General features: G+C 35.8%; 1 protein-coding gene across 1 annotated transcript in view; it reads right to left on the reverse strand.

Annotated features, from left to right (window-relative positions):
* Window positions 1-23,985, reverse strand: part of VWA8 (von Willebrand factor A domain containing 8) — a 185,953-nt gene that overhangs the window by 144,513 nt on the left and 17,455 nt on the right. Inside the window, exons 3-9 of the mRNA XM_055803173.1 lie at window positions 21,701-21,831; window positions 19,486-19,596; window positions 7,687-7,854; window positions 5,545-5,709; window positions 5,078-5,127; window positions 4,638-4,746; window positions 1,645-1,749 (exon numbers count right to left, since the gene is read on the reverse strand). Of these exons, the coding sequence (XP_055659148.1) occupies window positions 1,645-1,749; window positions 4,638-4,746; window positions 5,078-5,127; window positions 5,545-5,709; window positions 7,687-7,854; window positions 19,486-19,596; window positions 21,701-21,831 (839 nt within the window). The remainder of the gene's footprint in view (window positions 1-1,644; window positions 1,750-4,637; window positions 4,747-5,077; window positions 5,128-5,544; window positions 5,710-7,686; window positions 7,855-19,485; window positions 19,597-21,700; window positions 21,832-23,985) is intronic.

Consider the following 23,985-nt stretch of genomic DNA (forward strand, 5'->3'; position numbering starts at 1 on the left):
CAAGTTCATTTAAGTAGTGATGAGGAAGAGTACAAGAAAGAAAAAGGAAGAAAATAAAAAATAAAAAAAAGAAAAATGTAAATGATAAAGTGATAAGGAGCTCTTTGTAAGTAGAGGATCATTGAGAAAGAAGATTTTTTTCTTCTTTCTATCAACCTGGCCTACGCAGGAAGCAAAAGCATACACAACACGTAAAATTAAATAAAAGAAATGGAAAATGGAGTAAGCTGATGGTACTGAACAAAGACATTCACCATCCAATAGGGCAAACAAATTGACCTGAAGGATTTAAGATAAAGGCATATTAAGAACAGAATTCACTGTTACTACTCTCTCAACAGACAGAAGTCTATTTTCACCCAGACCATGGTTCTTACAGGCAACTTCAATCACCCTGACATGTGGTGGAAGGGCAACACAGCATGATCCAATCAATCTAGATTTCTGAGGCTGCCTGGAATAATGTCTCAACACAGGCACTGTATTGGCTAGGCAGGGGTGATGCATAGACGGTTCCTGCTATTCACAAACAAGAAGCAATTGGTTGTGGATGTGGCAATCAATAGCAGCCTTGGCTGTAGCAACCATGAAATAATGGAGTTCAAAATCCTGAGGGGGAGTGATGAAGGCAAATAACAGACTACAGATCCTGGGTCTTAGGTCAGATTGGCTTATTTAAAGAAGTGGCAGATAGGACCCCACAGGAGGCAGATTTGAAGGTTCATGAAAGCTAGCAGGTCATTCAGGACAACCTCCTTTAAATGCAAAGACTGTCCAGCTCAAAACTCAGCAAGACAAGTAGGAGACCAGCCTTTTCAAACAGGGAAATCAGGACTGAGTTCCCATGAAAAAAGGCAGTATATGGAAGGTGTCAGCAATGGTGGTCTACAAACACTTCCCTGACATGTATGCTAGGTTTCAGGAAAAACTAAAAATCACTAGCTACAAATATAGTTACTTCTAAGTATGCATGTACAAATAACTTCTAATGTTCAGGTCTGAAAGAGCTGGGTAAGATGCTCTAAGCTGTGAATGCTGATTTTCAAAAATATACATAATTCCTACGACACACTCAAAAATGAAAGCAAGGCAACACTGTGCTAAAGTTTTACACAAATAAATGGAGTAAGCAGCATAATTATAGGTTTTGTAAGCTATTATTAAACATGCACAAAACAAAACAGATCTGACCAATAAGCAACAGAAGGCTAACACAGACCAAAACCAGAGATTAATATAACCTATAACCATGCTATATTGAATGTGTTTTGTGCATGATGATTCTATTGTTATTTTAGTATCCCCTCTTAAAGTCAGACGCCAGATGCATTTCTTAAGCATTTGACTACCTTAACCATGTAAGTAGCTACTTTCAATTTAATTAACCACTTAAAATGAATGTTTTTCTGTAGTCTTGAATTGAGGTCTAAATATTCTAGAGGACATAGAGGTTTCACCTTTCAGTATAACTAAATGTACTAGCTTATGAAGGTTGGTTTTGTTTTTAGAAAATGGTTTAACATCAGTAATAACGTAGTCATTTAGTTTACTTTTTTTTTTTTTTTAATAGAAGTACTGAAGTAACATTAGTGAGAACTACTGTCATAATCCATCACTCCCTGGAATTATATGTGCAATACTTACTTTTAATGCATCTTTGACTGCAGTCCTGCCTTCCTTTCCAAGGAAAACATTATAGGGGTAAAGCCGGTCAATAACATGCTGGACTGACATCATAGGAAAGGAATCCTAATCAGAATGAAAAAATACAAATGAAAAAAAATGATTGGTTCATTCTATCCTCACCCATTAACTTGAAAATACTATATAGCGCTGAACTTAAAATAAAACTGTAAGGGTGATATACAAAGGACCACTATATGCAGTATTTGGTCAAATGTCAAAACAGGCATTTCTCAGGTGCTGTAATATAGATGTCTGAAGTAGATTAGAAGAATTATGACCTAAAAATTACTTTCTTTCCTGTGCATAAATGGAAGCTGCAGTAACTGGCTCAGATACCTAAAGACATTTAAAATTAGGAGAGAAAAATCGTATCACAGGTAACCAAGTTTCATAGTACTACTAGGAAAGAATCAATAGGACAAGAAATCTATACTAGAATAATGATCTACTCATTCACAACAATTGCTAGTATTTAATTCTGATTCTATTACATCATATTGTACTTCACAACATATTGTACTTCACAAATCAATTGCTAGAAATTTCTGAACAGTTTGATCAAAACTGTTTTGTTTTGAAATGAGTTACTAAGTATGCCTGCACTTTCTACACAAAATTAAACCAATTTTTTTCACTATCACCTTGTTAGTTTTTAAGTACTCTTTTATCACTTGCTGCCTGAACTAGACAAAGATTCAATTATTTTGCTAGAGTAAGAGAAAGAAATAGAAGCACATTTATGACTCCTCAAGAAACATATGCATAAAGCCTTTTGTGATGGAAAAGTGTTTTGAAACCCCTAAAGTAACACTTGATTCTTTATTTCAAAAAAGACTTGCAAATTTTTAAGGACTACTTCTGTGTAACACCAGAAAAAACAGTCAGTGGACTGGTACTACTTTTTTAAGCCTTCAAAGTAAGTGAAAAATAAACAATGTAATTTAAATACAATCAACTGATTTTCAATTATACACTTGGATTTACATAGGCATCCAAATGAAGAGTTGCTTAGAAATGAAACCGAGATGCATACTTTATGAAATGCATAATTCAATTCATACTTTATAATCAGTAATGCTATTTATAATGTTCCATATGAAAAAAAGATCAGTAAAAATAAACCATTTAAGGCACTGTAGTAAATGTACTGCTTAAAGGATCAGAGAGGCCTTTATTCCATTTTAAAAGCCCTCTGTGTATATATAAAGACATAACATATAATATTATCTCAAATTGATATAAATTATAATGGCATGTATGAAATTAACCTCTTCAGAACAGCATCCTATAAAAAAAATTCTCCCTTTCAGCAGGCAGGAGTTTTCAACCTAAGAAATACATTTTGGGACTGTGTGAATCCATGATACAAGCAGCAAAGCTAGTCATTGCAATGCATTCCCTCCACACTTTAAAATGGTTAAATCAACCAAGCTAGAAGTAGAGGATGGCAGTGGCCCAGCATATGAAGGAAAAATGTTGTAGAATCACTGAGAACAGTCACCTTAGAAAATCAAGTGATTAAAACTAATTCTAAAAGAAACAGCTCTTGTCTACTTAAAAAAAGACTGTCATACAATGGTAACACTTCACATTCTCTAATGTAAAATAAAATGCTTCCTTCATTCCATAGTTTAGATAATAGCTTAGGACTCATTTTCTTTCCATTACTCTGAAAGCCATCTGGCATTCATTTAAAAATAATTTTTCACTACAGGGCTCAAAGAATAAAAAGTTAGGATTTATTTTAAAATCCAATATGTATTTCTTTCCTAAAGCCCTCCAAATACTGTTTCATTTCCCTGAACTTGAATTTTAATCACTTCTTAACATCTGATGTAGTACCACTAATTCAGAAGAAAAAAAATTGTAAGTATCCAGCACAACTGAGGGGACTGAGCACCACAGTAATACAATTAGTATGTTTTAATGTATATAATCCAATAAAATATGTAGAAGTAATATGCCACTGAGCAGTACCACAGGTAAAATGATTGCACAGGAGACACAACAGGGAAGTCTGTAGTCCTTTCTACAGACACCTGCACCTTGCAGAGAGGGTTTCAAAAGCTGTCCTGGTATTTTATCCTCCTGCGATGACCATATCTTCCTGCGTGCAAAAGGGTACCAACGCCTCTCTCTTTTTATACAGATCTCATCTTCCTGACTGCCTTCAGGAAGCTCCTTCTGTTTTCACTTTGACTTTTTGCCATGTAATTATAAAGTCCAAGGGACAAAAGCCTGTCACAGAAAGCAGAAAGACTGCCACAGCCTTAGTCCTGGCCTGCCTGATCTGACACTGTGAACTCAGCAAGTGTACACTTGTTATATTTCCCTGAGGACTGCAGCTGTCAAAGTATTGCATCTTCAAGTGCGCACAACCTGCATCCTCAGGTAACCTATGTTAAGTCTATGTTTATTCTAAATCCACCAATCAACCCAAAGACCTATTGTAGGCTTCATCTCATACAACTTAACTGTCTCCTATACCCACGTTTAATACTTGGTTTGGGTTCTTTTAGGTGTCAACAGAGAGTAATAGGTGACTGCATTACAATGTAATCAATCCAATTTACATAATGCATAGCATTAAATCAGAAGCACTTTCAGGTTGTGAGTTTCATTTCTCTCAACTGACTACCTCAGTGTCAACAGGTAAACTATAGATGCCCCTGAAGTATGGTAAGATGATTTTGCAGAATAAAAACCATTACTTTGAGTACTAAGATACCTTTAATCACATCACAAATCTTGTGTCATGACATACTTTGTCCTTAAAGTACTACCCAGAGATATATGACTGAGGCATTTCTCCCTCAAATCATCCTTAGTTTTTTTTCAGGTTTATTTTTCAAATGTTCATGTTATTCTTCTTATAACAACACGAATAATCCGGATCAAATTTGAAAAATTTTAAGCCCATACAGTTTCACAGCATATGTGTATGCACATACCAAAATCTGAACTGCAGCCGATAAGCTGTCTAAAGGAAAATCTGGAAGTCCCAATGTAGAAGATTCTTGAGAGCAGAGAGTTGTAGCAAAAGACAGGAGCTGAGAAATTCTGCATAGGAAAAAGTAATTACAGAGTTTTATACATGCTATCTATATTTAAAATACTAAAGCCTAAAAAGTTAAATGCAGTATAAGATGCTGAAACTATTTCTGAGTGCAAATAAGTAAGGTGTGATTGAATTTCTAAAGCATTAAGGATTCATTATATGAAGGCTGCATATGAAAAGCTGTGTGAGCATACACCCACACACATTAAAAAAACCTTCTTCAGTTCTGGTCTCTATGCGGTGATAGAAGACACAAAAATAGCAAGGAAACCTGATAGGACGTTGTTTTTCTTCATTCATTCCATTTTTATTTTTTTAATTATGAAAAATTACCTCTCTGTGGAAATGTTTGATCCAATTGAATATAAGAGCTGAAGATGGTCCTGAAAATAGAACATAAAATCACAGAGTAAATTAATTTTGGGATCATACTGTGGGTCACAGCTCATGACGTATGAAGCATTTTATATTTTCCCCTCTAATTTAGACATGAGGATTCTACTTTCATCTTGACACAGAACTAATCTTATTTTTTAAAAAATAAAATAAAAAAGAAGAAAAATTATAAAATCTTTCTTTTAGGGTTATATGTTTTATGGAAGTTATTCTTCTGCTGCAGCATTTCTTGGCAACTCTAAGCCCGCTTTTCAGGAATTTATTAGGCCCCACTATGAAAAATATCTGTTTAGACAAACTTATTACTCAAGGATTCTTTTCAGAGGTGAGGCAAGTAAAACATAAACCCAAAATATTAGCTCTACTCAGTACAGGTAATCCAGCTCTTATACTAGGACACTTACCTTGAAGGGCAGATGATAAACATCTCTAGCCTGAAACCGAGAGCGAAGTGGTGGATCCAGAGGGTTACCAGAGTATTTAGGTACTGGCAGGCCCAACGCTATCACTCGAAAATCTTCACTAACCCGAACAATCTTCCATGCATCTAAGTCTGATTTTGTATGATCCTAAATTCATTAAAATAAAGCAACAAGAAGGAAAGAAAAACACAACCACAAAACATTACATCATACGATGACGTGGCTGCAGATTGACTAACAGCCCTGGTCCTTTAACTTCAATGTGGTAATGTTCTTATCTTTCATCCAGAGGGGCTAGAAAGCATTGAACTAGTCTAATCTTCGGAAGGTAAAAGCAAGTTTTTTCCAAAATGTACATAGATAGAATGATTGATCACGTGCAGCTCTCTAGCCTGTAGCAATTTTACTGAAGCCCCCACAGATGGTCAAAGCTGAAAAGGTATCATTACAACATTGTTTTCAGAAAGAACAGAAAATAAACAGACCACAAAATTTAAAAACATTAGAAGTGGGTTAACATGAGCAAGTTTTTCTTCTTCTCTTTTTTTCCTTCTTTTTTCCCCCCACTTGTAACTGTAAAGGAGACTAAAATCTGCATTAAAAAGTTTCATTTACAAATTATGCTTTATTATAAGCAATAATACAGAATTAGACTCTTTCATGGGGACACTAGATACTGTATTTCACTTGTCATGTAGAAGATTCCTTGCATATAAAAAATGCACTTGAGTATTCCCACATCAGTTAAGTCTTCCTTGAAACTATACATGAGTACATTTCCTGCAAACCTAGATGTACAGTAATTATTCACATAGACAAGAAAATTAATATTTACTTATATAATAAAATATTCCTCAAACAACAAAACAACAATATTATATTTAGTATTGTATCAAGAGATTTATTTAATTCATATACTATTAGCAGTGTGCCTGAGGCACTCATTTTGAAACATTTTATCATTAGATAAGCGTTAAAAAAGAAAAAAGAAATTAGGAAGATGCTTTGCATAATTGCAACCAAATCCTGTCTACATTTGAATTCTCAATTTCAGTCTTTAAATACAATTACATTTTTAAAGCTTACTTTTAAAATATAATAATAATGCTTCCAATAACAGCATCTACTAATTAAATACCATAAAATTGGTTTTGGAAAAGGCATAGATCAAAAAGATTTTAACCACAGATGAGAGGCATAAGAAATAATGATTTTAGAAGTCCACTACAGTACTTCAGCACAGCTGAAACTTCATACAATCAGGATCAGTGACAGAAGGCTTACTGCACACGTCCGCCCTGTGCCACATGGGTCTGGTTATATACCTTACCACAGTTAGGTATGACAAGACAGAAACGCGAGCAAGAAGGTGTCAGACTGTTAGGAGAGACTGACAGGTATGTGATAGGAAACTACAGTACATGAAAGTAAGATGCGGAGTACTACTGGAAACTGTCTGATGAAATTTATTGAGGTCCCCAAATGCCTGAGAAGTATCCATTCAAATTTAAGCAGTAGGACTCAAAGCCTGAAAACAAAGGAAAATAGCTAAAGCAGCAATGGCAGATGACACTAAAATCCCATTTCGTAGCAAAAGAAAAGTCTTTAACCATTTCCTATAATTTAGATTGGCTGCTCTGTAAATTAAAGGCAAGACAGCACTAATGAGTACAGTGTCGCTCATCTTGACCTCATTTTTTTAGTATTCTAACATCTTAAAAGCTAAGCAACAGGGCTCTTGCAACGCTGAAGCATTATCTGAACTTCATGGGAACAATTTCAATTTAAACCTCTTCTCACAGGTATATTTAGTTATTGTCACATTGTGGCTTTCACATTTTAGAAACATACAGGCTCTGTACAAGGTTAACATGGACTACTGTTTTTCATGTGGACAGACAAGATACAGATGAGAAGTTGTTGTTGCAAGCAGTAGTTTGACTTCTCACTTAGCTTTCACCCTGCCTACTTCATTCTATGTAACACCCCAGAAAAAAACAACCAAGGAAACCTTAGTGAGATTTCCCCCATTTGACTTGTAACTACTCTCCTCTTCATAACAGTATCCAGCACCACCAAGAACAGGAAAAAAAGATGAGGAAAATCCAAACAGCATTTCCATACCTGCAGAAGTTTGTCATAACGCTCTGCAGACATGAGAAAACGACCGTCTTCAAGCTGCATTTCCCTGTTCTCCAGTAAATTGTTTAACACTGGCAGGACATTCCGCTCAGCTTTCTCCAAACCCTCCAGCACAAGGATTCTGCCTTCGGTAGCTGCACGAACTGCACACTTCCAAAAAAACAAAACAAAAAAACCCCATTACATATCTCATTAAATCCTGCTGAAAAATAATTTCCAGGTGCATCCCAAACCAGTATTTATTTCTGTAGGAATCAATAAGATTCACATCAGTAGAGATCAGGAAGAGTGACAGCTGACTGCCGTAACAGTGCTGCACATTCATAAGCTGGACTTCTATCACCTAACTATTATAGGGACTGACAGGTATAAGTTCCAGTATTTCATACCAACAGAATAAAACTTAAAACCTTGGCAGACATTTTAGTGCATAACCAGTATATATTAATATATGTGGCATCCTTTCTTTTTGACCTTGCATAATATTTTGCATTGTCAGGTATTTTAACACCATGTAACAAATCTGGGACAGCTATTTATACTGAAAACATACAATCAAGGTGGTTTTACTTGTTTACATTAAAATATTTAGGAAAAAGTCAGGTATTTCTTCAGATTGCTCTTGTTATGCACCAGTGTAATTCACTCTCAGTATATTGCTTTAGTCCCACTAGAACCTAAGTCTATTGACACCAAACACGAATGAGAAAAACAAAATACTGCTATAAATAATCAGACATTAAAAAAATGTGATAAAATGTAAAAGACTCAGAATTATATTCCCTGAGTGAACATGGCGTTCTACAAAACCAGAATAAAAACATAGCCATTAACTTAATAATCTTTTGAAGCCTTTGGGATAGAAAGTTGTTTCTTTTCTGTATTTCACTTTATTAGTTGTTTATATGTGGCTGTTTATTTAAATGCATAATGTGGAGCCAAATGTAAAACTAAACTCTGGTGCTGGTAATTTTGTGCAACTTTCTTGCAGTCAATGATATTCACTCAGGTAAATAACTACACTTCGTATCTAATATGCACAATTACTGTCCAGTAAAAGACTGAAATTCAGTGCATTCTTGTCTACTTCCAATTTGCAGAAATCTAATCGGATAACAATGGGGCAGGTTTAGGCACAGGCAACATTTAGAGGCACCAATGAGTCTTCCTTTGCATTCCTATTACATTTTAAAAGAATTTTAGACACAAGCACAGTTGCAAAGGGAGAACAAATGAAATCTCTTCCCAGCATATCTCCCATAAACTCTTACATAAGAGCCTGTCATATAATGCTTGATGGAAATCTCTGATGAATAAATACAATGGATACCAAAACTTGGAACACAGAGAAGGAAGGAAAAAGAGAAAGAATAATGAAGAAATACCAGAACACAGAAATAACAAGAAAAAGAAAGGAAGAAGAATGACATACGAAAGCAGATGTTTAAAGGACAAAAGCATAAGCCTAAACTAGAAACAAAGAACACTTCAACACAACAAATTAATTGCTACATGGTACAAAGTGTACAACAGAATCAGAGATCCATCTGAGAATATAAAGCCAACACTAAATGATAAGACTAAGTAATTTAGAACTTTATGTACAGTATAGAAGCATAAATAACTAATGACAAATTACCCATAACTTAAGCTTTTCACATCATCATTAAGATGGAAATAATTCCTGTATTTAATCTGGATTCAAGCAAATATTACTGAAAAAAAGGTACACACTAATCCTGGTACACAGCTCCACATCAAGTTTCCTTCTCTGAAAGACATTTAATATCTAGCCTCATAATCAGTATCTGAGGAACCTGGAATAATACCATAAACAAGCAATAGTCGTCAGATTATTTCTCTCCCACTGAATCACCAATTCTTTCGAAAAGCAATCAGTATGTGAATTTTATCTTTTTTGTTGTTAATTCAGGACATCATACGCTACTAACAGGCAACATAAAATTCCTCTCTCCTCATCCAATAAAATTTGTACAAAGGACAAATTTTGTACTAACATTCTTCTCCAGGAAGGTCACTGGACAAGTCCAAAATCTGCTCCAACCTGCTTGAATAGAAAACTGGAGTCTCCAGCAGCCAGTCCAATACCTGGCATGAACAAAATGCTATTTTGTCTACATGTAGTTTGGAGATACAGCCAGAATATGCTTTAACAAACAATTTATTTGCCAAGTTGGTTGGATTCTGCATATTATAAGTCTATGAAGACTTTATGACTGAGTTTTACTAGCCAGAGGAAAATACACATTCTGTTCATATGGTTTCAAAATATTTTGAGTATCCATAGTATCTTGTTGACTCATGTTGAGACACGCACACTATAGATGAAGGCTTGCTGAAATAACAGACTTCCAGTATCAACATAAATCTCTCTCCTGAACTTGTACATGAAGGCAATTGCTGTAGGGGTAGACAGCAAATACCAGTAACTATATAACAACCATTCACTTCAAGAAAGAAGATGCTCTCCATTAGCAGTGCAATCTTGATAAGCAGCCTACTGTATCACCAGATTACAGGATCAAAATTTTAAAATTACATAGTTTCCGAAGCTGGGAAACTATTTGAAGTTTTTATTCAAAGTTCTATTGCTCAGTATAATAATATTTCAAAAGGTACACTACAGATGATCTTTGCCTACCTATATGTATCTTTTATAATCAACTTCAGGAATGGCTTAGTGCACAGCCAAGGGTTTTAACTTCTTAATCAAAGACACCCCATAACAACAATACCACCACCACCTGGGTGCTAATTTACTCTGATTGGCTTTCTTCCAAACTGTGCTTCTCCTGTATCTTCAAAGCATATCTGAAATACTGGAAACCTTTCTTCAAATTAAAATTAAATAAATGCACAATTAATCTACCTCGAAAGTTCTTGCGTTAAATAGCATACGGTCTGTTCTTAAGACTGAAACAGCCACCTATCTCTGGCTGAACTATGATATTTCTGCATCCTGGTTAGTAATAAGTTTTTGCAATAAGCTAGGCATCCTCTGAATCATAATTTCAGTTTTATCTGTGTATTGATGGACTGGTATGGAAACTAAAATGCATTAAAAAAATCAGAGGAAAGAAAGTAAGTTTGCAATCTGTCACTGAAAATATTTTTTTCAAAATGTTTCCAAGAAACAAATCTTCATAATTCCATAATGAAAACCCAGAAATAGCTGCACTGACTCCCTCTCTCACTAGCCTCGTTTGTTCTAAACATTTAACATAAAACACAATTTGACAGAGAGCACTTATATTGTGCAAACTTGATGATAAACCTGAGATTAGAAGTATTAATTTCTGTTAAAAAGCACAGAGGAATTTGTTAAACGTTTACTTACAGTAAATCTGAAACTACAGCGAGAGACTACTTTGCTCATCAGAGGACAGACACTGCTGTCTCCCACCCATGCTCCTACGGCTCTGGAAGGATGATAACCTGCATACCTGCTCCAGGGAATACCTGCAGCTACCACAGGGCAGAAGCAGAAGCCCTTCAAACAGTGCTGCCCTCATAGTAATGGATTTATGCAATAAATACGTAACACAGAGTGCTTACCCTGGTTTCAGATTGCACCTACAAAAATGTATTTTTATCTTTAAAGGCAAAAAACACCTTAGGAACAATACAACCCTAAGCAGACTTTCATTGTCTTTCCTGTAGCTAAGCCACGGTGAGGTCCTCCACTTACGCAGTGCAAAATATGACAAATGCAAGAAGCTGTAAACCCCATTTTTGACACAAATCACAGTATATAAGCATATGGATGAAGCTACACAGTGTCAGAAAGAGAAGACAGGAAAAAAGCTGACCGCAATGTACATACTGAAATGCACGAACACCAGAGAAAGGAGGATGTTTTTATAAAGCTAACCAAAATAGTTTGTAAGGGCACAAGAAATTTGAACAGTGGAGTTTAAAATACCAGAACTGAAATGGTAGGTCCTTCAGAAAAATGTTTATCATAAACCAGAAAACTCTGGTTGCCCTGAAATCCATGAGGAAGGTTCTGAGGAACTCTCAAGAGCTTTTATTTTCAAACTTGAGCATCATTCTGAATACGATGTACAGGCTATGCTTCAGAACTGCATTACAAATATGCTTCTAGGAATTGCTCAACAGTAACCTGTAATTGTCTCTTTTTCAGAAGCTACCTCAAGATAAGTTTGGGGTTTTTTCAGAAGATGACTTGCCCCTGCTCTGAAAACTGGATCCCTTTAATGGCATCTTAAGCACAGCAACCATAACTACAATGTGGAAAAACAACAGTACAAGTAGCTCAGTGAACACGAGAACTAATGAGGTAAGGTTTCCCTACATCTGCAGCCTACGTTTCAGATGTCCCTTTCAACGCAGTATCTTGTTCCCTCCACCTGCACAATATCCCACACAAATTCACCCACCCAAGTCTTTCCATTCACTCCTGTATCTCATAAACATTCCCACAATGTAATGGCCAGATGTCTCTTACAGTGAAAAGAGATCCTTAACAACCATCTGGTAAAGACAACACAAAACTTTGGCTGGTTTTGAGCTAACACAATGCTGACTGGCTGCAGCAGGCTAACTTGGAACTATTAAATCCATCGTGCAGCCTGTCTTCCAGGGATGGGAGGTGGACATTACTTTGAGTCCCTGTAACCTACCAAGCTACCAAATATTACAAAACTCAGAGGAAATTGATATCTTCTAAATTTCTTTCCTTGGGTCAATTACAATTAATCAAATATTTTAAATTTAAATCATTAAAACTAACTAAGAAGTAAAAGATACCAGTAAAAGAAATCACAGAGATACAGAAGGGAATATGCTGTGAGCTTTCACTCCTCATTTTACGAGGGAAGGAAGAGGGCATTGACCAAGACTTGTAATTTACTGTAAGTGTCTCAGGTCATTCCTTTAAGAAGATGCAATAGAACTAATAAGATCATCACTTTTTAAATAATAGTTTTATGGAAAAAGTGAATCATCTAGAAATTTAGAGACAGTCCAAAGATTGATGTACAAACAGATGTTCAGGGCAGTAAAGCATATAAGGCTGTCTCCTATTGGGGAATCTACTTTGCCAGATTTTAAAAATATCTGTAAGCAGCACGTCTAATGGTATGCCACTACCAAAGAATATCTTTCAATACATTTGTTCAGTTTTAAGGCTTCTTAATTCCTTATTATTTTGTTTTCCCTCGTGAGTTGAGCAAACAAGAAAGCTGTTGAGCAATGCTGAAATGGATGGCTATTTAATGGACTGACATGATAACACACTTCCTCTAAAATAAATAAAGTCAAAATTTAAGTAGTAAAATAAAGGGCTATTAAAAGCCATGTTCAACCGGTTTCAAAGCAACGTCAACTTTTTATGAAAACTTACTATTAATTTATTCCTTAAATATTTGTAAAGTCTTGTGTTGTTTAAAATAACATGTATTAATAAAAAAGTTCCGAACTTATAACGTCATTCAAAGAAGAGATTACAAACAGATTTACTATTCATCTGTTTACTCTATTTTTTGTTACAAAATTTTTCACTTTGTAGATGATGATAAAGTGTAGTTTTGCATTTTACAATTTGGGCCACATATATACTGAGTTGCATATATTTTAAATATGATGCTCAGGTTTTATTAAAAGCAATGTAATTGTAACTACTGTGGTTAGTCAAATTGAAAAAGTATCTTAAGAATGAAATAGTTCAACCTTTCTCTCCCTCAGTAACGGGAGGGGTGGGGGCTACATCTTCACTATTCAGCTTACCTCCCTGCTGAGTTAATCAAGTGTTTTCTGGGTGAATTTTACAGCTAATTTTCCCCCATGAGGTTAGGAAAATTACAGGGCAGGTTGCATTTACTGCCGTTACTTACTACTTTTTTATTTGAAAAAAACAAAAAACCAAAAAAAGACAGAGAAATTCCAGTATACGACAGCACCGTCAGCCAGGCTAGTTAGTATACAAGGAGAGATTCCAGCTGTCCACATTCCAGTGAGGAAGAATAGCCTGAAATGATGATCACCTAATTCATGATGCAACACCATGGCACAGAATGAAAAGCAACTAAAAAAGAAACAACCTGAATTTATTGGAGATTCGAATCAGAAAACTGGGCGAGAAAAGTTTACCCCAGGAAGCGAATAGGCATACGATAAGATCATAAATATGTTAATATGACAAGAACAAGAAGTCTTTCATGTCACAGTCATTGATTTTAGCTTCCTCAGTCATTGATTTCAGGTTCCTCCAAACAATTTTTTCCCCTTTTTTTAAACTACCATTGTCAAATGAGCTGTCTATCACCCCTTTCCCCAACAAGACAGTCAGGTGTTTTTGAAACAGTGTGTGCAAACTGTATTTACAAGAGAATTATGTCCCCCACTTAGGCAGGGCCCGGCCATTTTAGCTGCTTCACACCAAGTATATTAGTAATCAGGTCCACGGAAGTTTGCATCTTGGGCAGATAGCAGGCCCAGGAGCACACAGTCTGAGCTTCTGAACATATTTACCACTGCAAATATCTGCCAACAAAGAAGCCTAAGGGTTTTTCTCTTCATTCTATACAACTCTTGTCTTCTGGACAAGAATTAGTGAGATGGGTTATTTAGATTTTTCTTCCTGATGAGTAGCAGAATAAAAAGGAAATTAACCACCTGACAGATATCTAAAAATTATAAAGGTACTTATCATCTGTAAAACACTACTATTCAGAGCACCATCCATCAAGTCTACACTGCCAATGAACGTTGTGACCCCACATACTACACAGTATTGCCCCTTCCTGCATTGTAGGAAATACCAGCTGAAAAGAAAATGGAATATATATATATAACAGACACAAACTTAAGAAAAAAGAACCCCACACCTTTGATTTTAATCTGTAAGGAATTATAAATACACAGTCCAACTATTCCTCACATTACATCACAGACATTCACCTATTTGCCCTCTACATCAAAACAAGATACCAGAGTCTGAACTGCTGACCTAAAAAATCCAGCTATATGCTGACACTTTTAGAAACATACAAGAAGTATTGCAAATGATTAAAACAAAATCACTTTTACTAGTTAAAAGTCTACTATATAGGGGTCCATATCATGCATTTTCTTTTCAGATAGGAGACATACTATGTCAACGTCAATAAAGATTAACTTGATCCAAATACTATTAGTTTCTACCCAATATTTTCCTCTTTCTGTGCAATGTTGGACACAACAAGAAAATGGTAGTAACAATCTGACTTCTGCAGCACTGCATTGCTTGCCTCTTCTTTTTACAGACTTTACTATCTAGCTCCCTGTACTAGATAGACAGATATCACAGTGACAGTCAACTACGTTACAAGTTCTGACAATGCCTTTGCTGTGGCTAACTTACCAACTCATCAAAAATCCACTGTCACCTTAAGACAGTATGTTAATAAGTCAAAGAATTACACAATTTGCACTCACTGGTTCATCTTTTTAAAAGCTGAATTATTCTTACCCATCTCTTTGCTAGGGTATAGGAAGAATTCTTTTTATAAGTATACACAAACATATAAACGTGTATACACACACACACACTCTATAATTCATTCAATTAATCTCATGTCTTGTTTTATAATTCTCTTTTTTTGATTAAAAGAAACCAAACTCAAGTCAGTGTAGTGCTACTCCAGGGGATTTCATGTCATGTTCATTTTACAGACAGGATAGTTTAAGCTGTCATATCTGTCACTGTGAGTGTTTAATTGATTACTACATGAAGTCTTTCAAGCCATGGTAGAAGACAATTTTTCTGATATCTTGACAATCCATTTTACATTTTATCATTTTATGACTTATGGTGCTGATGCAGTTAAGGAGGCAAAAGTATTCTATTAAAATGAGTATGTTCATATTAGTTCAAAACACACCAAAACTGAGCCTAATTCTGTATACACAGAATGACAGTGATACAAATATTTATCCACTCAGTGGATACAGCTTAATCAGCAAATTTTCAAATCGTGTTTGTAATTTTTCAGCACATAAACCATACAACATTTTTATATTTATTCCAACCTCAGGCAGTTTGATCATCGGGCACAGAAAAGCCTGTACACTTAATAAAGTGCTCTGCGTTTGGGAAGCTTCTTTTATTTAATGCAAAAGCTGGAAGATGCAGGGTAAACAAAACCAGGTGTTCCAGGCAACATGGTTTGTGGCACAGTCTGGGAGAAATACACCACTCAAGCACTAACAAAACAGCTTAGCTGCTCTCCCAGTTGCATCCACTACTTTAAAATAGCATAGGATTTCCTTAGATGGAGTAATTCGTAATGTAGGAGGTTGTAGTAATAAGAGTTTAAGCCAGAGGTGTGCCTTTTAGAGCTGTACACACATAATAAATAACAAATCTGCATCAAAAATGGGGGGCGGGGGGGCAGGGGGCGGGGGGGAAAGGACATACAAATATCAAATCAAATTCCTTAATGTTTTGAAAATACAATAGGCTGCTATTAGAATCTCCATACTGGTTCAATCAAGTTGGTGTCTCAACCACACAGTTACAGAAACAGTAAACCACTCTGCAAGACAAGCTCTTCTATCAATAAAAGCAAAATTGGAAGCTGCCACTTAAATATTTAAGTAATATAATTTTAACTAATTATTTGATACACAACATAATTAACCCCTGCAAGAAATTACAAAACTAAAACCAAGAGGTTACTTAATTATTTCACTAACAGCAAGAATGACATTTCTAAGGCTTTTAACAGTGAATTAAGTGAATTAACAGCTGAAACCCAAAATTAATGGCCCATGGTAAAGACAAGAAAACAGAATTTTCTGCTGTCAGTACTTGAATGAAAACAAATTCATTCACCATTACCCCATAATAAGTCCTTTATTTTACACAATTTTAATTGGGAATGAATTTGATAATTCAACGTTTAGCTTTATTTTGATGGCACTTATTTCTGAAGTAAATAAACAACTTTTTTTTTCCCACCCTTCATGAAGATATCTAACTTTCAAATGGGAGAAAATTTGGAATTAGATTCACTCTAGTACTAAGAAATGCTAATATGCGAGAATATTTGATACACTGGCCCCTCAATATACATTTCAATACAGAATTTCAATCACTGCCTCCAAATCACCATCTTCCAAATCTATCTTAAATGACGAACTGCAATCATATTCGGTAACTTCATGTTAAAATATATCAGACATACTGAAAGCCCTGAGAAATCAATTTACAGTATTTAATCTGTCACTATTAAATGTAGAGCTATAAACAACCATATCATCTTAACAATCCCTCACAGACTACTTTGCAAACCTTTGTGGGCCTGCAAACCTGATGATTCACTATATTGCCGTTATTTCTGATAACAAGATGCCAGCTTTCATTACAGTGTATTACTATTCAAAGTGTAGGATAACTGCATTACTAGATTATGACTTGCATGCAAAGAGCCTCATCTGTCTTAAACAACAGCTAAGTTTTATTTGACCCACAGAATACAGTGGATGTTCTGGACACCAGACTTCCAAGCTTTGCTGTGTTCTCTTGGGTGCAATGAAGAGCAAGCATGAGATTCCACAGGAAGGGAAATGGTACGTAAATCTCAAATGCACAGCCTGTATTCTTTAGTCCCTCATATGAGTTCACTTTGTCTTTAGCTCACCTATGGCAATGAGAGCAATCCAAGCTCTTTTGGGAGTAGTTTAAGGCTACCTACTGATAGCCTTCTCTGCCTTGAAACAGTTCATGCTCCGGGGTTTAAAGAGTAGTAGTGTCTGGCTTCCGTAAAGTTTTGAACTGGCAGAGCCATCAGCAAACCTCGAAATCATTAAATGGACTAATTAAAATTTACACCCAAGCGTAACCTGTAAAATTTTATTCCCTTTTATTATTGAGCTATAATTAGTTCTGTAATGTTTCTAACCGTAAGTATGTACCATACTTTATGTCTCTTTAACTAAAATGTAGGGTTAGAAAACTTCAGCTGGAACATCACTATCTAGGAGATTCATCTTTCACGTTTCCAGTATTTTAAAAGTGCTCATCTAAATATTTATGATTTATTTTCTTATTTTCTATTCAGAGCTTAATCATACGTTGGTTACATTGGTTACATATATGATGACTAACACATGAGCTGAGGGAAGACATCATGATTTCAACTGATTTTAGTGCTTTGGTATCTTGTTAAAGGAAAGACTTGGTCCAAAGTACCACTGTGGTGGATTCTGATAAAAATCTTTTAACTGAACATTTCCAACACATTGAGGAAGAAAGGTAATCTTAGACCTTTACATTAGAAAGCTAATCTTCCTAGAGTGTTCTTACTGTAGCTTCTACAAAGTGAAGCAAGCTGCCTCATACTTACACTGGGGTCAAAACTTTCAGACAAATACAGCGTTAACAGCCCGTCCCACATCTTGGTGAGCTTCTTGCAGTCCCTGATACAGCAGCTCTTTCAAATGCTAGTTATCTGATGTTTTTACACCAAGGGTAAATTATCTTGACTATCCTGTAGCAAGTGTGAGGATTAAGACTGTCCATAACAGCAGGCAGCCATGGCGCTAACACAAGTTAATGAGTTAACCCCACAGCCTACACAAATGCTCTTATCCTCTGGTAAATGAAACACTGTTTACAGCCCTATTACACAGTACAGCACTTTAAATCATCTCATGTTGTGCAACCCTCATGTCATTATTTGAAGACTTAGAAGTAACAAAAAAAAATTTACTTAGATTAGCTTTTATCCTTCATTCTGATGATCTTCCATTGCTCAAAGTAATTTATCGGGGTTTCAAGAAAAATCTATGTTCAGGTTTCGTTAAATTTTGGAGTCTGATAAAAAAGAGAATTGGAAATTAAAGAGGAAAAAAAAAGGAAAGAAAAAAAAAAAGGAAAAGGTTTCATTAAAACAGGGAATAAAGCTTTCATTCTTTTCTTCCTCTTCTGTTCCCATCTCCCTTTCCACCTACAAATCACTTGTATGATGGTGGTATGATTAATCTGCATAGCATCGCCACCTGAAAACTGTTCAAGAAACCCCATTTAAATTTACACTGTATCAGAGGAACTGACCTCACCCTGATTAATTACAAGCCTAAGTCATATACAAGTTTTAGGCATCTAGGAAAACAGACATTCTAAATGACGTGGTGTATTTTACCTGCATCATCAAAAGGGAGATGTGCCATTGATAACTTAGAGAAAACTTACCTAATCTAAGTCCCACTATGGTTGTACTAAATCAGCTAATGGGCATGGGCAACACTGATGGCCGCTGTGTTCAAATCATTATTTCACTCCAGACCAGCAGTCAACTTTCAAATCAAATCTCCCAATTGCCTCCATTTACCACGCTTGGGTTTCACAACACAAAACAGTCTTACAATACATGAACTAGACTCTTTTTCAATGAAACCAGATCAGAAGATTCATTTCAGAAATAAATCTAATGTGCTACAAGTGTTAGGGAAGAGACACACTAAGAGAACTGCATGTCTAACTTGTGCAGAATGGATCTCACTTGTTACAGGAGCATATCAAAAATGGTCTGCCTCAATAAACCCTTTAGTACTCTTAAAAGATCTTGGATTAGGATAAAGATAACATTTTTTGTAATAATAAAATCAACAGTGTTTTATATGAGACTTTCTAACTGCATCATTAACGTGTCAGTCAGTACTGTACTGACACATACTAATTTTTCACCATATAAACCATTACTTCCTTCAAACTACTTGTAAACAATAATTAGGTGGTGTGTGACTGCAACTTGCCTGATCAAGATAAAAAGCACTGCCATCTCGGATCTCACGTCGCTGTTTGAGGTCAGTTTCTGTGGTGTCCCTCGACAGTGCGATATATTCAACCTCCCGCTTTGTTAGCTCCTGTGGACAACAGTCTAAAGTTATTACAAAAACAACACTATAACCCCAGTAAGTGAACTTTAACAATAGGCCTAGTGGTATAATTGTACAAAAGAGCTTTAGGCAGCAGCACAATGATCAGGAATAACTCTGAACAAAATCTAGTATCTCTTATTTTTAAAATGTTTACAGTGTGTTCTGCCTCAAACAAAATGGTTTGAATTTCTGCTCAATAAACTTTTATTTTCCCCAAACCTGTTCTAAAAACATAATAACCAGCTATATATTCTTTCCATTGAACATCTGTGACATCCTGTAAGTTAATCTTCTGGTTCTAGCATCTAGAACTAGCATCTGCAAATCATGAATAAAAATCAGAAGGTTTCTGTAGAAGATTGAAAAGCTTCAACTCTCACTGTTCAGTAACATTTATACTGTGATGCAGTTGTGATTGTTACCTGTACATGCTTTGCCACTACACTGAACTATATTGTTCTTATCCACTCTCTCTTTAATGTCATGAGATGCAGTCTGTATCTGTAAAACTATATACAGACTATTAAAAAATGAGAACCCTTAGGTTATTGTTTTGTTTATTTTGATTCAATGTAAGATATATTTAGAATTTTCTATCTTAAAGGAAAAAAAAATCCCCCATGTATTTATACCTGATGTTCATGCTACTTCCATATCTGGGTTATCATGTGTTCTGCTAGGAAACTGATTCATGCTGAAACGCTCTAAGCCCTTACCCCTCAATTGAAGGTAAGACAGAGCTGTTAAATATATCCTAAGAAGCAGCTTCTAATTCTAGTTGATGAAAAAATCAAGCAGATATAAAAACCCGTAAGAATTACTTCCTTTCCACTTTTTAAGTGCCTATTGGTTTTACAAAGCCACCAATTCCATTATGCTGCAGGTAGATACAATTGTACTTTCCTATAATTAAAGGAAAAAAAACCCAGGAGGTGGAATATAGGAGAGTTTTCTTCAACAGTTGGCCCTGTGTATGACCACATAGTAGTAGCTTTCAGCAACAGCAGATAAATGTTTTCCAGGCTTATACAGCTTCATCAAAAGGGACCACAGCATGTATCAGCTGAGCAAAGACCAGCTTTCACATGACTGGCATGGCGTCGAAATGGTAAGCTACAGCCTTTCTACCACAGCTCAGGTGCATACAAATGGTGGCATAAAAAACCCCACACGTTCTGTGTCCCATGTCTGGATATCAGGTGTTTCCTAAACCTTTTTTTTTAGGTTATACCACACTCTTCTTATTTAAGGAATGCATTGAGCTATCAAGTAGCATATCTGGTTTGCCGAATTAAGAAGTCTTTCCTGAGCTTTCCAAAGCTCACAGTCTTGCACCTTTCTTCTGTATGCTTTACCTCTGACAGCTAGTCTTTGAATCAGTATCTTTTTGATTTTTAAAGGAATGGCTGATCTTTATGACAATTGATTATACACCTCCATTTGTGATCCTTCTGCCCAACCAGATACTACACAAAGTTCATGGCAAAGTCCCACCCACATCACCTTTTGGGCAGACAACCTCCTCTTCGTGATCGCTTAAGGGCACCGACAATTTAAACATGAACTTTTGCACATGGTGCTGCAACGGTTTATGCAGATGTGTGTATGATCCTCTCTTGGAATGTGGGAAGGACTTGCCGACATACCTCTATTCTTTCTAATCACTCACGATAACTGTTCCCAAATGTTACTCAGAACACTCCTCTCCCAAATCCTTTCCTTAATTTCTTCTTTTTTTTAATATAATGAAGCAAAAACAAGTTGTTGTCTTTAACAGTAGGCAGATATCTTAATCTTCTAACATACATAATGCCTAGAACAAACTGTTTCTCCATTTGTGACAGCATATGGTAACAGAGTTTTCCAAGTGTTCCCCATCCCCCCACCCCCAGTTTAAGCAGAAAAACATGCATTAAGATGTCTGTACCAACAAAAACTGAACTCTGGAAAGCACATTTATGGAAAAACTTATTTACCTCCTAAGTAGCTTGCTGCAAGATCTTCTAGGACTACCTTTTACCATCTGGATAGCAGAGGAATGACTGATATTAATGCCTATGTCTCAAAGAACTCAAACCAACATACTTACCAGATATTGCATGGCAATAGATCGCCGGAGAGGCCCAGGAGGACCAATAAGAAAGACATCTTGACCAAGAAGATCTTTCTGCATTATCCATCTTAAATGGTGGACTACAGACTGGGCCAAAGAATCTGTCACTTTGAAACACAAAGATAAGAACACATTATTTAATTTTGAGAAGTGTTAGATACATAGCCATTCACACAAATTTTTGTTCTTACCTCCAAAAACAAGACAAAGACAAAAATATGTGCTGCCCTAAAGGTGGATAGCTGAAAAGCTGGGAATTATACAGAGAGTTTATATTAGACTATGTAATTCACATAGAAGTTTATATACCTGTCTTACCCGTTGCCTTTTTCTCTGCCCAAAAAAACAGAAAAAAATTATGTTGATTCTCATTTCACATTAAACTGATAGTTTTTATTACCCAATATTGAGTGGATGTTTCAGCATCAGTTAATATAACTATGTTATTAATAATTTGTAAAAGATTTATGCAGCCTATATCCCAATGATTCTGTGAATCATGAACTTAAAAAAAACCCTGTGCTTGCATCAGGCTAAGATTAATGTTCAGGGACACATTTAATTTGTTATTTTCTTAAAAGACAGTTGCATTCCTGTTTACATTTTGACATAATAAAACAGAATAAAGTTATCGAGGAAATGCGAACCTTGCAGTATCACTACATCAATACCACGCAGCTTCCAAAATAGTAACAAAAAACTCAAAGCAGATCTACTTATTTCTATTAAGAACGCCATACCTTTATTATTTTAAAAAGCAATAACCTGATTATAATCAAACTAAAACCTTTACCACGTGTATGCAAATGTTGGCAACACTGGAAAGCACCATGCAGAAAGGGAGGGGCACCATTCCCACTGCTGTACGTTGCTCTGTGTCCAGAATACTCCTTCACATGCAGCCAGACTTTGCTGGGGGTTTTCTCAGACACAAGCAAAAAGCACTAGTGCAGGAGGTGAAGGAGAACACAAGCAAGCCTGGAGAGAGATTTATGTAGGCATGTATGTATATGGTTGCTTTCAGAACAATCTGACAAGACCAGTGATCGGGTTTGAAGCTGGCGCCTCAAAGGGTGGTAGCTGGGACACTGAAGCACAGTAAGAAAGGAGCAAGAGGTGATGAAATCTTCAAATTAATACTTGGTTATTTACCTTTTTTTCGGTGTGATTACTGGTTAAAATTAGAAACCAAAATTTTTAAAAACAAGCCTCAGTTCTGTATGAGTTTTCCTGAGACAGGGGAGGTGGGTATGTGCAGGGCAGAGTTAGGGACAGCAAGCAATAGGGCCCCTCAGTTCTGAGGGGTTTCAGTTCACTGTTGAATTCTGAAACCAGAATTAACTCATTTTTGTAAGATCATAGAAACAGTATTAAATGACTGAACGAGACACAAGAAAGATTTTTTCAAGCATAAAGGTGGATAAGGAACACATTATCAAAAATTTCAGCTGAATGTTTTGGTCATGCACTCAGGAAAACCTTTGAAATCATCTACTCTGAGAGAAACCTAGTCTATCATTACTACGGATATGAACAGGAATAGCATAAACATGCAGATAAGCAACCTATGCATTAGGATTATCAGATTAATTGTAATTTTAATTAAACATTTCAGGGTTTTTTTTTTGTTTTGTTTTCTAAACAACTGTCGTTAGCATGCCCAGCATTAGCTTTCATATATGGTATGGTAAGATCATAAAAATGTAAGTATTTTTTAATTTGTTGCTGCAATACTGTTTTCCAAAAGCAATGCACATCACACGTACCACGCATAACAGGCCAAATGCAAATAAATTCCTACAGAGAATAACGTGTTCCTTTCTGTGAGATTTTCAAGAAAATTAAGAAAGTTCCTACTACATATATTGTTCAGGAAATAAAATGTCATACACCTCACAGCAGCAGACCTGCTCTGTCCAAACTTTGCTACTGGACAGGTTATGGCAATTTGAAAAGCACCACAGAAATAAAAAGTATTATATTCAAGTTAACATTAAAATGGCAAGACAGATCCAACAAAGAGGCACATTCATTATAATTTCTACCTGTTGTACGAACTTGCCAATGTGCCTCTAGTGTAATTTTATGATAGCTGTTCTAAAAAATAGAAAGTTACTTAAAGTGACAAATAAGCTTGGAAATCTTGCTGAAACACTGAATTCTTTCATGTCAAAAGTCATGCATTAGAAGCATGGCAAAAATTACTTTGACGCAGCTCGACTACAATTGCCTCTGGTGTAATTCACATTAATATGTGTAGC

The sequence above is a fragment of the Falco peregrinus genome, chromosome 4 (assembly GCF_023634155.1).
Source record: "Falco peregrinus isolate bFalPer1 chromosome 4, bFalPer1.pri, whole genome shotgun sequence".
NCBI classification, from domain to species: domain Eukaryota; kingdom Metazoa; phylum Chordata; class Aves; order Falconiformes; family Falconidae; genus Falco; species Falco peregrinus.